The sequence below is a fragment of the Panthera pardus genome, unplaced genomic scaffold, assembly GCF_024362965.1.
Source record: "Panthera pardus isolate Hobbes unplaced genomic scaffold, ASM2436296v1 HiC_scaffold_12, whole genome shotgun sequence".
Lineage (NCBI taxonomy): Eukaryota > Metazoa > Chordata > Mammalia > Carnivora > Felidae > Panthera > Panthera pardus.
In genome coordinates, this window is record NW_026526677.1 from 50,765,826 (window position 1) to 50,780,554 (window position 14,729).

Here is a 14,729-nt window from a genome sequence, read left to right on the forward strand (position 1 = left end):
TTCAGCGCCTGTTTTCCTTATGCACAGATGCCAACATTGGTGTCTGAAGGTCTACAGTACAGAGGAGAGCATTTTTTTTTAATCACATGGTCCTCTCACCACAGCTAACTGGCCCTTGTGTGACCCAAGGGCAGCTAATCCACAGCCGTGCGTAAATGAAAGGTCTTTAATTTCCATTTCTTTTGCACTTAACATCTCTTTGTAGGCCTGGGGAACTTAGCTCAAAATTAGGAGCAGCCCAGGGCACCTGGGTGACTCAGTCAGTTAAGCATCCGACTCTAGACTTTGGCTCACATCATGATGTCACTGTTGGTGAGTTTGAGCCCCGCATCGGGCTCTGTGCTGACAACATGGAGCCTGCTTGGGATTCTCTCTCTCCCTGCCCCTCCCCTGCTCACACTCTCACTCTCTCAAAATGAAACAAACAAACTTAAAAATTAGGAGCAGACCAATTAGATTCTCTCTTCCAGGAAATGGAGTTCACACACACACACACACACACACACACAGGATAGAGTGGGAAAGAAAGAAGGGGGGGGGGGTAATGAATGCAGGAGAGAAAACATGAAAAGAATTTGTCAACAAGAATAAAAATCAAATCTAAAGGCCATGTGGCAGTTGCTCTGGGCTGTCTTTCTAAGAGCCATTCATTCCCCCTCCTTCCTAGTATAGTTCCTTTCGGACAAAGGCTACCTACCACTACGGTGAATGAATGTGCCAATACTGATTTCCCAGCCTCCCTTGCAGCTAGGGCTTACACATGTGAACAGATCCAAACTTTGGGACTATATGGGAAGTCTGCTGCAGGGCTTCAGGGAAGATTTTCCTTCCTAATTGGCGGGTGGGGGGTGGGGGGCGGGCGGAGAGTGGGAAAAAGGAAAGGACACGTCCTACCTCTGGACATGTGGCCTGGAGCTGCACTAGCCATCTTGTAACTGTTAGGTGATAGCCTTGAGGAAAAACCAACCCCCTAAGGATGTTGGGGCAGAAAGATGGAAAGAGCCAGAGCCCTTGAGGTCATCCCAGAACCACTGATTTGATCCTGGAACCACCCGTCTTCTGCCTATCTTGTTAGTGACATATAAACCTCCTTACTGTTTATGCCACTTCTCTGGAGAAGCAACACCAACTGCCAGAGAGGTCACGAGGCAGAACTGGACTATCCAGGACAACATATGACAAAGCAGTAATGGAGGCATATGGCAAAGCCAGTTGACTAAAGAAGAGAATAGCACAAACACGAAGGGACATAGATATCCTGGATGACAAGGCATAAGCACTAACTGCCTGACCCTTCAAGCTGCCTTATTAGTTCCAATTCTAAGCCACACATACTTTTAAATAATTTAAGTCTCTGTGGTTTATGGCAGCGTTTCTCAAACGGTAATGTGACTAGGAATCACTGGGAGATAGTTTGATGGGTATAGGTGTGGGGCTTCTGCCCTTTTATAAAAACACAAAGCAGCAAGCAAACGATCAGAGAGGGTGGCAAGGTTGCTGGTCCACAGACCACAGTTTAAATGGCAAAGTCTTCTGACTAATGGTACCCATCTAAAACCAATCCAAAATGGACCAGTGGGTTTGTTCACTACTTTGGACTCTATTTCCACACAGGGAAGACCTACTATAGAATGTGTGTGTCCCCAAATTATAAAAGGACTTTAGGTCTGCAACATGTAATATACAGACAGGCGGTCTCGGCCCAGAATCAAAACTTAACATCCTGTGCTGGTATCCTGGAATGTTTATATGAACTTCTGACCTGCCCTGAAAGTACACCATTCATAAGCTGCTGATGGGCCATAATTACTGTAGAAGACTCTGAACACAACTTTCAGGAAAACTCTCTTCAAAGGCAGGCATTCCCCCAACCACAATAACCCCAAAACAGATCTATAGATCTTAATATAAGTGGTTTTCAGCAACACATCTTGAAAAACTGATAACCATGTCGACTGTCTTTGGATCAGAAATATTTAAGATTCCTTTTTAGTAAGTTATCGAAGTTAGAATCCTATTTCACACCACACATTAAGAAATATTGCAGGTGAATTCAAGTGAACTCTAAGACACAAATCAAACCATGAACTTACTGGAGGAGGATACAGGTGAGTATTATTTGATCCAAGGTTAAAAAAGGCCTTTCCAGGGATAAAAACAAGAAACCCAAGCAGGAAAGATTGATAATTACAACCCTTTTAAAGTTTTGTCTCAAAAAGCAACACAAACAGCATTTTAAAAACAAAGTAAGAAAAATGCCACAAAGTGACCGCTCTTAAAAAGGTTAATATATAAGAAAAGCACTAAAATCCTCAAGGGGAGAGGGGAGAAGAACATAGAATATGAATAGATGAGGGTAGGGTAGGGAGATCCAAGGTGAACTCCGGGGTGTTGGCAAGAAAATATTAAAACTATTTTTCAACCTGTCCTTTAAAAATCTTTGGGGCTATGTTTTATAATTTACATACATTAGGAAAATACTGTGTATATAAATATGCATAAATGGAAAATGAATTTTTCCAGATAGGGGTAGGAGATCAGAACTTTGGATACCATACAAAAGAATACTAATAAATATAAAATGTTTAGCCTTCCACTAAGCAAAGAAATGCAAAGTGGTAAAAAGACACTTTTTCCTAAGAAATTAGTTCAGTTGGTTTTTAAATCTTAGTGATTGTTGTTGATCAAGATGTACCTCAAGCCCTGCCAGTGAAAATATAAATGAGCAAAATCTTGCTGAAAAGTGGTTTGGGAAGAATGTGTCAAAGGCTTAAAGATATTAATACCCTTGGATTAGAGTTGCCAGATTTAGCAAACTGCATAGGACATACTTATTAAGAATTACCCATTGCTTATCTACAATTCAAGTTTAATGGAGTATCTTGTATTGTGTCTGTTTACTTTAGTTCCACCTTTAGGACTCTATCTTAAGGAAATATCTAGAGGTAAAAATTGTTCCTGGACATTCTCTGCAGCAGAGCTACATATTAGTGAAAGATTAAAAATAACCTAAATGTTAATATTAGAGAAATGGCCACATAAATTCAGGCACATCCATACAAAGTACATAATCATTGTAAACTATACAGTGAAGAAAAGAACCAAGAGCTATTTTCTGTACTCTGGGAAGACTGGACTTTCCTGGGGAAGACACTCCAATGAATCTCTTGGTTATGTGATGGTAAGGTCCTGGGCAAGCTGAGAAGGGGCATTTAAAACAAGATGCTCAACTACCCCGCAGCCTGATGCAAGCAAGGGGTTCAGGAAACCGTGGAGAAGGCTGTTTGGGAGTTTCCAAGGGGCCCCAGGCACATGGTGACAGGACAGCCCAGGGACAGAAAGAGTCAACAGGGACTTTAGGAGAATTGTGGCAGTGATATCCGACAACCAACATTTGGTTTTAAGTTTTGCTTTCAACACTGAAACATTCCACGTAGAAGCTCACCATCCCTTACCTACAATTCTGAAACCCCAACAGCTCTGAAAACCAAGAGGTTTGTTTTTAAAAAGATAATGTTGGTGCCATTATTTGGCAGTCTAACTGGAACTGAACTAGCAAAATATTTAGTCTTTCTTTATCCCACTTCATGTGGACATTCAGGAGTTTTGCTGAAGAAATGTTAATGTGTTCCTGCTCCATATCTGCTAGAGATAGAATAGGTTATACAGCAGATATACACCACCTTACCCTTCTAAAGTTTAATAAGTCCTGACTTCTAAAATGCATCTGGGCCCAAGGGTTTCAGATGGAGGGGCTAAGGACCAGTAACTCTCTTGAGGCGTCATAAAGTTCCCCTTAAACATGGCAGCTAGAGTCAGTCAGGCTAGTGGGAACAGAGGGAGAGATGGGTGACCAAACCCGGGGAAAAGTAGGCAAAAGATGGTCAGAGGGGACTGGAGAGAAGCCAGGCACGATCTCTAGGGCCAGAAGTTCAGGAACATCCAGAATTCCTGGTGGAACTTGAGGGAGGCAGAGACCCTTCTGCCCTGGGACAGGAGAGAGGAACCAAACTCCCAAAGCCCCCTGCAACTCCTGACTGACCACGGGCTGGAAAGGGTGAGTGGAGGAGCAGGTGTGGCCTTCTGTCCGGTAGTGGCACAAGTCTGAGAGCCCACCAAGGACTATCTTCCTTTGGGGACAACACGAGGCAATCCGCAAAGCTAGATGGTAACAGGCCCACCCACAAGCCATCGCACAGCCTTTCTCACCCTCTTCCAGGCAGCACCTGGCTGTAGTTTCTATTGCTGCCTTAACAAATTACTACAAACCTTGTGGCTTCTACCAAGACAAACATACTGCCTTACATTTCTTGAGGTCAGAAGTCCCAAGCGGGGCTCACTGGGCTAAAGCAAGGTGCTGGTGGGAATGCTTTCCGTGCTGGAGGCTCTAGGGGAGAGGCCACCTTGCCAGCCCCCAGCCCCTACCTGCGTCCCTTGGCTCCTGACGCTGCTCCCACCTAGAAAGGTCGGCTCATGCCGCTCCCACACAGACTCTTCTGCTGCCTCCTTCCACTTATAAGGACGCCAGTGACTACATTGGGCCCACCTGTACAATCCACACTGCTTGCTCTTTGTTAAACTGTTAAACTCTGCTGATTAACCACATTAATTCCATCTGCTACCTTCTCCTTTGTCATGGAAGGTAATATTCACCGCTTCTGGCAATTAGCACAAAGATGTCTTTGGGAGGCCACTACTCTTCCTACCACACTGGTGTAGGTATGATACAGGACACCAGGCAGGCAGGCTATGTAACGAAAATCTTGAGTAACACATATGAATATAACAAATTCTTCAGTGTTCAGAGGAAGGCACGCATATGAGACTGTATCGACAATGTGCCCACCGCCACTGTGTGTTTTCACCACCAATAACGGCAGCCACCACCAAAGAGACGAATTCCCCCGCAGAAACGTACTGTCCAGCGAACTGCACATCTACACTTGTATGGATGCAACTTTGAAAGAACCGACTAATTTAGTAGAGGTCTACCCAGAAGCTAGAAAGGAGGGCACACACTTCAGTTTTGCAATTGTTTTTACAGATCCTAAAATAGCCTGGCTATCAAGGAAAGCAGACTGGCAGCACCATGTCCGGGAGGAAGGGGACTGATGACTCCATGACACTGCAGTCGCAGAAGTTCCAAATAGGAGACTATCTGGACATAGCAACCACCCCTCCAAATCGGGCACCGCTTCCTTCAGGGCGCACGAGACCGTATTAAACTTTATTTACTATTTCATGAATCATTTTCCATTCAGTTATGTAAAACGAACTTTTTCCTCCCCTCAAAAAAAAAGAAGAAAAAATGTCAGCTAGGACATCTGGGATGCAACCTGTCTAAGGGCAAGTGACTTAGCCTCTGGACAAGGATGTCTCAACCTCCTGCATTTCCAACATCAACCTCCTCCTCCCAGTAAAGTGGTCCCATTCCTGCCTTCCCCCTTCTGTGCATATTTTCCCATTTTGGATCAGTCTGCAGGACTCCAGCTTTAGAAGACTGCATTTTGGCTTCAGCTTCAGCTTAGGCAATCACATGCTCCCTCAAGCTTCCATTTCCTCCTTTCTGCCCCGGAATGGTTGCAGTTTCCACAACTCTTCAGCAGGCAAGCTCCTCACCTTACCCATTCCCAAATATCATCAGCTCTTAAGGTAGACCAGCTGGTCTCCACGGGGAAGGAGATAGGTAACCAAAGTCATATATTTACAGCTTTGGTTACTCCTCTCCTTCCCTTAGAGACTAGCAGGTGTACAGCCTTGATCCAGAGAGAGCAGAAGGGGAGTTAGGAAACCTGCATCCCACTCGGGACAGAATGCACCAGGGGAAAGAGGTCTGAAGAGCAAGGGCAGCAGTGAAGGAGTGGGTGAGGTGACAAGGTTCTATTGCAAGAAACAAGGAGTGGGGGGCACGACCAAGTATAGAGACCCCAGATGGGGATTATAACTCGGCATGTTGTACATGTAATCCTGCCTGGAAAAACGCTCATGCTTGCTCTCCTTTGACCCCAGATTTCCCCCTTCTCAGGGAGCATGACGGGAGCACACAGGCAGCCTGACTATGTGGCTTAAGCTGCTTGCCTGGGCTCTCCTTGCTTAAGCTGCTTGCCTGGGCCTTTCCTGCTGGAAAGGACCACCCAGTGGGAGCTGGCCAAAGCTGGATGGGAAGCAGGAAGAGGCTGCAAAGTGCACAGATGAGGCAATAGTCCCAGGCAGTGTGGCATGCTGTAGGCCGTGGTTGTGTGGTTATGTTTCCCAGTGGTTTCCCAAACAGGCCAGGGGCCCACTCACCAAGCTCTCCTTTATGTAGGCAGCTGTGGGGCCCGGGATCTGGCTCAGGAGGGCTGCTCTCTCCTGAGGATGCTCCAGCATCTCCAGTGCCAGTCTCAAGTCCTCAATGAGATGGAGCACTGGGAAAGGGTTCGTGTGGGAGGCCGGAGAGGCCAGTGCAGGCTCGCAGCTACTGTCACCGATATCTGCACCTGTCTTAGTGCCTGGAACGAAAGAGAGTCAGGAACTTTGGTAAGAAGGGTGGATGCCATGGGCAAGGAACTGGTAAAGGGCAAAGAGAGAAGAGATAGGGGAAAGAAGATTGGATAAGAAGATCACTAGAAAATCACTTCTGCCTCAGCAGAATCATTCTCAAAGTAAACTCGGCAGTAACCATCTTCCATCCTGGGCACGGCATGGCAGGAAGAGACCGGACTGAGGTGAACAACTTGTCCAAGGAGAATGATGTACAGAAGCTCACACCCCTAGACAACTGGGAGAACACAGCCGGCCCTTCCCAGTGACCTGAAACACACTGGCTAAAACAATGAGCTGCTATTCGTCAGCTTTTAGATCCATCAGTTTAAGTTAATGTGGTAGGGCTGTCTGCACAGATGGCACCAAAAATTCCTCTCCTCCCTGTATATGTATTCCTCTCCTCTCCTCTCCACTCCTCCCACAGTGATTCCTGACTCTAGCCTGGCCCAGTGACACGCTCTGTGCAATACAATGCCGTAGACTGCCAGTCTCAGCTCTGATGAGGTTTAGTGAATCAGAATCTTTCTGGATTTTCCCACTTGGGGGACCTCAACATCCCCTAACGTACTCACACTTTAAAGCTGCACTAGTTACAGTGAATCCATATCTCATCCTCCCTATTATGGACCATGAAACTCTGACGGCAGGGTCCCTGCCACAGTTGTCTGACTTCCTGCCATCACGGCCCCTGCTCTGCAGATGTCAAAGGGGCATCTGACTACATGCACGCATGCTTGGAGGAACAGCTAAGAGGAAGAGAGCTCAGACTGGGTCAGCTCTTTCTAATTTCAAGTGTCCTAAACAGGGGCTGTTTTTGCCTTTGTAAACCTCACCATTTAAACAAACAAACAAACAAAAAGTCTTCTTTGCATAAACACAGTGGTCTATTTTTCAAACCAAAGACTGGGGTGACACAGTCTGACAAAGGATTTCTGTGCTTTTTTCAGCAATAAAAAACACTTTAGAAAATGTGGTGTCGATAGTGGAATTTCTAGGACATTTGGATTGTTTGTAAGGCCAACAGGATAAAATACTTGGAATGCAGGGCTCTGCTGGAAAATATGGGCAATAGGGCCACCACATCCACAGTTACGGGCAGGCCTGACGTCTAAATCTAGGTCCCTCCACCCCGCTAAGAGCCAGCTTCCTAGTTGCCACGGCAGTTTTTGCAAGAAAAAATCCACACAGAAGGAAACAATTACTATTTGATTGCTGGTTTGCTTTCTGAAAACACAGGATAGAGGGAATTGTGGGTCACAATCCACAAACAAGTTCATGGCTCTGGGGAGCTGGGAAACTGCAGATTACCCACACTCTAGTGTATGATCAGCAGTTTCTAGGCCCTACAAATCTGATGGAGAGTTGACTATGAAGGGCCACAGCCAACCTCAGGGAAGAAAATGGACCGAGCAGAGGAAGATCCCCCAGTCTCCAATTCACTGAGTAATCCCTGATCATCCCAGACATGCTCCAACACAGATACCTTTATAAACAGAGGATAAGTCAGGCCAGTCAGGCCATGGGTAGGTGAAGAGACCAAGATTTTCATTAACTTTAGGTCACTCTGTGGTCTTGGACAAGTCTCTTCCTTTCTCTGGGCCCCCTCTCTGCCCTAAAGCCTTGGGATTCTTCCCTACCATTCAAGGGGTGTGTGTGTGGGTGTGTGTATCTGTGACTATTTTTGGATGTGGTGTATGTATACATAAAAGACTTAAATCCCTGTAATTTTTTTTTGCAATTTATATCAACATACAGGCTCACAAAATGGCCCAGAATGGTGAAACTCCTAAGGCCTAGCATTAACAAAGGCAACAATTGTCTAGAAGACTCAATTCCATACTCCACGCATTCCCTTCAGATAATTAGCTCCTATGGAAAAATTACAACCACAGGGGGAAACAAATCAGAATAGAACTACAAGCTACAACAAAGAAGAAAATATATGCCTTCATACTTGAGGGTAACAGAGCAATATAAAAGAGACAATAACATAACATATAACACAACATAGAAAAGAGACAAGGTGTTATTCCCCAAATTACTTCTCAGAAAAGAGCAATTCACCTTATACTCAAACCCTAATAAAGCTTCTCTTTGGGGGCACTTACTTTATTTTGAACAACAAAGCACTCTTTGGGGAAGATAGATTAGCACAAAGGTTTTCAATTTTATATGCATAGTGAGTTTTACAAACTATAGATGCCTGGGTCCTACCTCCAGAAGTTCTAATTGGTCTAAGATGTGATTTGGAATAATAAAAAGCTCCTTAGGTGATTTTAATGTGCAGCCTAAGTTGAAACCATCTAAGAAACCTGAAACCTACACAAATCACCACAATGAATACTAAATTTTGATGTTTAGGGAGGTCACCTGGTAATTTTTCATTTAAAGAGGCAAAACTAAAGCTTAATACAGATTTAGTAATTATTAGAGGAAATAAGACCATGTAAAATGCAAGCATAGGATTTTATTGAAAGCCTTTTAATGATCACTTCCAAAAGCAAGTAAGAAGGTCTGTGGTAATAATTAGGGTTATTTATAGATGTTTTGGTTCTCCTCTACTTGGGCTCACAGCGGGATTACATGTCTGCGCCTTGTTTACTTACGGCCACATGACTTCCCTTGGCCAATAAACATGAAAGTTTTTAAGGACCAGTACATAATTCCCCATATCTCTTCCACCTGCTCTGGCCTCCGGTAATGGTAGAGAGTGAATCAGCCCGTGTCCAAGAAGGATGATGACATGGACCAGAGCCCTCAGCAGATCTGGAGGGAACTTAAAGTATGAACAAGAAACAAACTTTGCTGTTTCAAGCTACTGATCTTTTAGCCTGTTCGGCTGCAGTAACAATCAGTCCTACTTCACTTATACAAAGTATGTATGTCACACAGTTCAGAAATACATATGTGAAAGATCAAATTTTTAAAAATGATCTTTTAATGGGTTCAAATGTAAGCAGCCATCAACTTAATGTAGACTGTTATATGTGTAAAATGTTAACCACAAAACAAAAACTGGTAACAGGTATGCTAAAAAATAGAGAAAGCAATTCAAGTATATCAGTAAAAAAAGCCAGCAAACCTTGAAAGAAAAGAGCAAGAAAGGAACACAGAAGAAATATAAAAACATCCATAAAATGAGTAACAAAATGGCAATAAGTACATACCTATCAATAATTATTTTGAATGTAAATGGGCTAACCGCTCCAAACAAATGACATAAGGTGACAGAATGGATAAAAAACAAAACAAAACAAGACCCATCTATATGCTGCCTATAAGAGACTCATTTCAGACCTAAAGACACATGCAGATTGAAAATGAAGGGATACAAAAAGCATTTATCATGCAAATGGAGGTGAAAAGAAAGTCTTAGTAGCAATACTTATATTGGAGAAAATAGACTAAAACAAAGAGTGTAACAAGAGAAAAAGGACACTATATAATCATAAAGGGAATAATCCAACAAGATATACCAGCTATAAATATTGATGCGCTTAACATGGGAGCACCAAAATACATAAAGCATCTAGTAAAAAAACATAAAAGGAGTAATTGATAACAATACAATAATAGTAGGGAACTTTATCATCTCACTTACATCAATGGATAAATCATCCAAGCAGAAAATCAACAAGAAAACAGTGGCTTTGAATGACATTTTGGACCAGATGGAGCTAGCAAATTTATTCAGAACATCCCATCTTAAAACAGCAGAATGCACATTCTTTTTAAATGCACATGGAATATTCTCCAGAATAGGTCACATATTAGGCCAAAAGACAAGTCTCAACAAATTCAAAAACACTAAAGTCACACAGTGCATCTTTTCCAACCATAACACTATGAAACTAGAAATGAGCCACAAGAAAAAGTCTGAGAAGAACACAAATACATGGAAGTTAAATAACATGCTACTAAACAATTAATGGGTCAACCAGGAAATCAAGAGGAAATAAAATAAGACATAGAGACAAATTAAAATGAAAATACAGTGGTCCAAAATCTTTGGGATGTAGTAAAAGCTGTTCTAACAAGGAAGTTTATAGCAATACAGGACACATCAAGACAGAAGAAAAATCCCAAATAAACAACCTAACCTTCACCTAGAGGAGTTAGAAAAAGAACAAAACCCAAAGCCAGTAGAAGGAAGGAAATAATAAGATTAAAGGAGAAATAAACAAAATAGAAACTAAAAAAACAATAGAATAGATCAATGAAACCAGAAGCTGGTTCTTTGAAAAAAATCAACAATATTAATAAACCTTTAGCCAGACTGAGCAAAAAAAAGAAAAAGAAAAAAATAGAGACAGGGCTCAAACAAACAAAATCATAAATGAAAGAGGAAAAATAACAACCAACACAAAAGAAATATAATGGATTATAAGAGCATAGTATGAAAAATTATATGCCAACAAACTGGACAATCTAGAAGAAATGGATAAATTCTTAAGGGCATACCACCAAAAACTGAATCAGGAATAAATAGAAAATTTGAACAGACTGATTACCAGCAATGGAATTGAATCAACAGTCAAAGAAACTCCCAACAACAACAAAATTCCCAACAAAGAAAAATCCAGGACCAGACAGCTTCACAAGTAAATTCTACCAAACACTTACAGAAGAATTAATACCTATTCTTAAGCTATTTCAAAAAACAGAAGAGGAAGGAAAACTTCCAAATTCATTCTATGAGACCAGCATTACTCTGACACCAAAACAAGATAAAGACACTATAAAAAAAGAACTACAGGCCAATATTTCTGATGAACACAGATGCAAAAATCCTCAATAAAATATTAGCAAACTGAATCCAACAATAGATTAAAAAAATCATTCACCACGATCAAGGGGGATTTATTCCTAGGATACAAAGGTGGTTCAATGTTCACAAATTAAGTAACATGATGCATGACATCAATAAGAGAAAGGATAAAAACCACATGATCATCCCATAAAAAGCATTTTCCAAAGCACAACATTCCTTCATGATAAAAACCCTCATCAAAGTAGTTTTAAAGAGAATAGATCTCAACATAATAAAGGCCATATATGAAAAACCGACAGCTAATATCATACCTAATAGTGAAAAACTGAGGGCTTTCCCCCAAAGATCAGCAGCAAGACAGGAATGTCCCCTCTCACCACTTTTATTCAACATACTACTGGAAGTCCTAGCAATAGTGATCAGACAACAAAAAGAAACAAAGGAATCCAAATTGGTAACTAAGAAGTAAAACTATCTTATTTGCAGGTGGCATGAAACTATATATAAAATACCTGAAAAACTCCACCCAAAACTACTAGAACGGATAAGTGAATTCAATAAGGTTGTACGATACAAAATCAATATACAGAAATCTGTTGCATTTCTACATACAAAAAATGAAGCAGCAGAAAGAACTTAAGAAAAGAATCCTATTTACAATTGCACCAAAAATAAAATACTTAGGAATAAACTCAACCAAGGAGGTGAAAGACCTGTATTCTGAAAACTATAGAACACTGATGAAAACAGTTGAGGAAACCACAAACAAATGGAAAGATATTCCATGCTCATTGATTGGAAGAACAAGTATTGTTAAAATATCCATACTACCCAAAGCAATCTACAGATTTAATGCAATCCCTATCAAAATACCAATAGCATTTTTCACAAAACTGGAATAATCCCTAGATTTGTGTGGAACCACAAAAGACCCCAAATAGCCAAAGTGATCTTGAAAAAGAACAAAACTGGAGGTATTACAATCCCAGATTTCAAGTTATACTACAAAGCTGCAATACTCAAAACAGTATGGTACCGGCACTAAAATAGACACATTGGTCAATAGAACAGAATGGAGAGCCCAGAAATAAACCCATGATGATATGGCCAATTAGTCTATGACAAAGGAGATAAGAATATACAATGGGAAAAAGACAGTCTCTTTAACAAATGGTGCTGAGAAAATTGGACAGCTACATGCAAAACAATGAAACTGGACCACTTTCTTATACCACAAAAATAAACTCAAAATTGGATTAAGGACCTAAATGTGAGACCTGAAACCATAAAATTCCTAGAGGAGAGCACTGGCAGTAACCTCTTTGACATAAGCCATAGACACAGTTTTCTAGATATGTCTCCAGATGCAAGGAAACAAAAGCAAAAATAAACTATTGGGACTTCATCAAAATAAAAAGCCTCTGGGGCGCCTGGGTAGCTCAGTTGGTTAACTATCCAAAACTTAGTTTCGGCTCAGGTCACGGTCTCGCAGTTCTTGAGTTTGAGCCCCACATCAGGCTCTGCGCTGTCGGCGTGAAGCCTGCTTGGGATTCTCTTTCACCCCACTCTCTCTACCCCTCCCCCATTTGCTCTCTTAAATAAACAAACAAACAAATAAATAGCTTCCGCGCAGCAAAGGAAACAATCAACAGCACTAAAAGACAACCTTTTGAATGGGAGAAGATGTTTGCACACAACTTAACACCAAAAGATCCCCAAATAATCCAATTAAAGAATGGGCAGAAGACGTGAACAGACCTTCAAAGACATCCAGATGGCCAACAGACACATGAAAAGATGCTGAACATTGCTCATCATTAGGGAAATGTAAATCAAAACCACACTGAGATACCACCTCACACTGGTCAGAATGGCTAAAATGAAAAACATAAGAACCAACAGGTGTTGGTGAGGATGTGAAGAAAAAGGAACTCTCGTGCAATGCTGATAGGATTGCAAACTGGTATAGCCATTATGGAAAAACAGTATGGAGGCATTTCAAAAAATTAAAAATAGAATTACCATATGGTTCAGTAATTCCACTACTGGGTATTTACCCAAAGACTATGAAAACACTAATTCAAAAAGATATATGCAGTCCTATGTTTTTTGCAATATTATTTGCAATAGCCAAATTAGGGAATCAGCCCAAGTATCCCTCAATAGATGAAAGGATAAAGAAGATGTGAGATATATACACATATATATGTATATACGTGTGTGTATATATATATATATATATATATATATACACACACATGTATATATTTATTCACATGTATATATTTACAATTTAGAAAAATTGTAATTTCAGTATAGTTAACATACTTCTCTGAATGACTTATTTCACTTAGCATTATACTCCTTAGATACATCCATGTTGTTGCAAATGGCAAGATTTCATTCTTTTTATGGCTGAGTAATATTCCATTATATATATGATCAATGACCATAAAATATCATCCACAACTTCTTTTTTTTAATGCTTATTTATTTTTGAGAGACAGAGAGAGAAACAGACAGAGTGTGAGCAGGGGAGGGGCAGATAGAGAGGGAGACACAGAATCTGAAGCAGGCTCCAAGCTCCAAGCTGTCAGCACAGAGCCCAACACAGGGCTCAAACTCAAAACCTAGGAGATCATGATCTGAACTGAAGTCAGACATTTAACCAAAGTCAGACACTTAACTGACTGAGCCATCCAGGTGTCCCTCATCTACAACTTCTAGAAAACCTGTCACTCAAGATTAAGAATAAAATAAGGATGGGCTCTGCGCTGACAGCACAGAGCCTGCTTGGGATTCTCTCCCTCTCTCTCTGCCCCTCCCCTGCTAGTGCACACACGCGCCTGCTCTTTCTCTCTCTTTCTCAAAATAAATAAACTTTTAAAAGAGAATAAAAAGAGTACATTTTTCAGATGATGACTCATGCAATTTATTACTGAATTAATTTTAAAGGATCTACTTCATGAAGAAAGAAACTATGGCAAGCAAAAAGGTGTGGGATGAAAGAACCAACTGTGTTAAAATTATTTGTTAAACAGAATAAACACTGCCAATTAAAAAACATAATAATTTGGAGGATATGGATTAAGATGACATTAGAACTCTGCACAAAAATAATGTGGACAATGGGGCACTGATAGAAATCAAAGCGTTCTAAGAGTCATGTATTAATGATGAAGCATTACTCTTCTTTAAAGATATTTATCTTTAGCCTTCATGGTAAGGAGGCATGTTAAATATATAAGTATGAGCCTTAAAAGAATAGTAATAGACATTTAACTTTCTAGCAGAGATTAAAAACAACAACAAAGGCCAGCAAGACAAAACCAAAAACAAATTTAAGACACACACACACACACACACACACACACACACACACACATTAACTGGATAAAATGATAAAAACAAATAAAAAATCATCTGAATAGTC

General features: G+C 41.0%; 1 protein-coding gene across 4 annotated transcripts in view; it reads right to left on the reverse strand.

Annotated features, from left to right (window-relative positions):
- Window positions 1–14,729, reverse strand: part of PPFIBP2 (PPFIA binding protein 2) — a 143,374-nt gene that overhangs the window by 87,415 nt on the left and 41,230 nt on the right. For 3 of the 4 annotated variants that reach the window (XM_019456183.2, XM_019456179.2, XM_019456181.2), the window contains exon 3: window positions 6,289–6,491. The exons of the other annotated variant lie outside the window; for it this stretch is intronic. In XM_019456183.2, the coding sequence (XP_019311728.2) occupies window positions 6,289–6,491 (203 nt within the window). The remainder of the gene's footprint in view (window positions 1–6,288; window positions 6,492–14,729) is intronic. 4 annotated transcript variants of the gene reach the window in all.